This window comes from Monoraphidium neglectum, assembly GCF_000611645.1.
Source record: "Monoraphidium neglectum strain SAG 48.87 unplaced genomic scaffold scaffold01108, whole genome shotgun sequence".
Lineage (NCBI taxonomy): Eukaryota > Viridiplantae > Chlorophyta > Chlorophyceae > Sphaeropleales > Selenastraceae > Monoraphidium > Monoraphidium neglectum.
The window spans coordinates 14,445-16,860 of record NW_014012520.1 but is presented as its reverse complement, the minus strand read 5'-3'; the positions used below and the strand labels follow the sequence as shown (position 1 = coordinate 16,860).

The 2,416-nt window shown below is 61.8% G+C and overlaps 1 protein-coding gene across 1 annotated transcript in view; it reads left to right on the top strand.

The window, feature by feature from the left end:
* Window positions 1–1,766: 1,766 nt before the first annotated feature.
* Window positions 1,767–2,416, top strand: part of MNEG_6675 (hypothetical protein) — a gene marked incomplete at both ends in the record, with an annotated part of 2,378 nt that continues 1,728 nt past the window's right edge. Inside the window, one exon of the mRNA XM_014044855.1 lies at window positions 1,767–1,821. Within this exon, the coding sequence (XP_013900309.1) occupies window positions 1,767–1,821 (55 nt within the window). The remainder of the gene's footprint in view (window positions 1,822–2,416) is intronic.

The window sequence follows — 2,416 nt, the reverse complement described above, 5'->3', positions numbered from 1 at the left end:
AGCAGCAGCAGCAGCAGCAGCAGCAGCAGCAGCAGCAGCAGCAGCACCAGCAGCGGCAAGAGCAGCGGCAGCACCAGCAGCAGCGCGAGGAGGACGAGATGCCTGCTGCCAATGATTCGGGGTTACAGCAGGCGAACAGACGGGAGGACTGGCGGCGGCTCAGGATGACCATGCCATCGCAGCAGTGGATGGACGCGTTTGCAGATGCTGCGGGCGCACTGCTGCCGCCGAGGCGTGGGCCAGCTCACGTGGGCCACGGGCCGCAGGGCCACTGCGGGCTGCTGAGGGCGTGGCAGCTGCGGGTGATCGCGTGGGCGTTTTGGCGATGGCGCTACCGCCCAAGCACGGGCGCACGCGCGCGTTTCGCGCACGGCGGCGGCCGCCTGCGCTGGGACGCCGTTCGCGCCGCCATGCGCGCAGCGACGGAAGGGGCTTCCTGTGGCTGGCGGCGCGCGGTCGGCGCCGGCCGGAGGCGCGTCCTGTCGCGGCGGCAGGCAGCTCGGGCGCGCGTGTGGCGTCAACGGTGCGCAGCGGCCGCTCGAAAGAGGCGGCTAGAGCGGCGACAAACACAACAGCACAAGCTTGCAGCTTTAGGGACTTGAGTCATGCTGGTCATGACAAGAGCCATTCCTTAATATTCCGTGGTGCTGTAATGTCACCGCTGACCTGAGGAGGCTGCTTGCCATTTGAGCCATTTAACGGGTTGGTGGGAGGGGGGCGCGTACGAAGGGGGGCACCGTATAGTCACGATGATACGTAACGGGCACACCTGCAAAATTGCTTTCAGGCGTGAGGAAAGATCATGGCAAACAATCCAAGGGCGGATGTGCGCCGGCTGGGCAAATCAGCTGTTAGGTGGTCGACTGTGTGGGTGCTCAGAATGGAGCGTGGAGCCGGATGAGTAAATTGATGTATACGTGTGAGGGTGAGTGTCACATGGCTTTCGGGGGGCGGCAGGGAAGGTGGCGCTGCAGCTGAGAGTACAATGGCGGGGCAGCTGGAACTCGCCGTCCACTAAGGTAACACTTCGTCAACATAGCTGAACTTGACTGATTGTTGATGTCCCGCTTTGCCAGCAGCGATACATCAACGCTTGGAAGGGGATAGCCCCAGAGAAGGTAGGTAGTTCAATGCATGTTGAAAGAGACGGAGGGGGGGGCAGAGGGGGGAGAGAGAGGGAGGAAGGGAGGGAGTGGAGGGAAGAGTATGCTGACGCCTCGCACGGATGAAAGCCACGCTACAAACGGTGGCACGTCACGATGGGAAGTTCGTGCGCGCGTGCGTGTGTGCGTGCATGCGTGCGTGTGGGTTGAGCCACACCCCACACCATGGAAACGGGGCAGCATGCTCACATGGTGCCGCACCTTGTGACGCGGCTGTGACAGCCAATTTAGAATAAAATAAACTGTGTGTCTGCAGAATTTGATCTCTACAATGTGGACACGCTCCAGCCAGCCCATGGTCTGGATGCGCACAGGATGGGCGTCACGGCATGTGCTGCCTTGCCCCCCCTTGTCCTGCCACCCACCAGTACGTGGCAGCCCGCCCTGTGTTGCCGTTTCGCTCGTCATACTCAAGCCAATTGCAAAGAGCTACCATCACCTTTGCATGTGGCCGCTAAGAACAAGAACTACAGATATCATAGAGATCTCAGGTAGCGGTAACGATCCGTGACTTGAGAACGACAAGCTGATAGTTTTCTATCAAACTGCATAGTTCAATAGTGTGCATGGACGTGTACGGCCCTCCCCGCTGAGGAAGCGGCAATGCTCATGCTGGACTTGTGGCGCACGCGCTGGCCGCACCCAGCATCCTTTTCAGGTGCGATAGATTGTTACCGGCTTGACGGACCGCCCGCAGCAGGTCACCGCGGGAGTTCCACTGCCACGCACCGCTGGGGCCTGGCAATGGCGGCATCTGCTGACTCCGGTCCATCCATCGACCGAGCCCACCCACTGGCCCAATCGCCGGCGCAGGCATCCGCAGGCGGGCGTCATGCGGTCAATGGCTGAGGCACGCACGTTGTGTGTGCGCCCCGATGGCGGTCAGGCCGCGGGCGTTGGCCACAGACGCCGACCCTGCTGAAACCGCCGCACCCAAGCGCAGAGGGCGGCCGCGAAAGACCGCAGCTGCACAGGGTGAGGCGACTGGGGGCTACTGAACACGTTTTGACAGCTATTGTGTTGCCTGGGAGGATTCGGATTGTTGCACCTTGGACGGTTGACCAGTCGCCTGTCTGGCGGGTTTGACCCAGCTTGACTAGCCCTCACTTTCCCCTGCATGACCACCGGCGTGTTCCTGTCAGATGTGCTCACAGAACCGGAAATCGAGCAGCAGCGGGCAGCAGGCAGCGAAAGGCTGCTCAAGCAAAAGCCAGGACGTCCCCGCACCACCGCCGCGCCTGCATTGGAGGCGG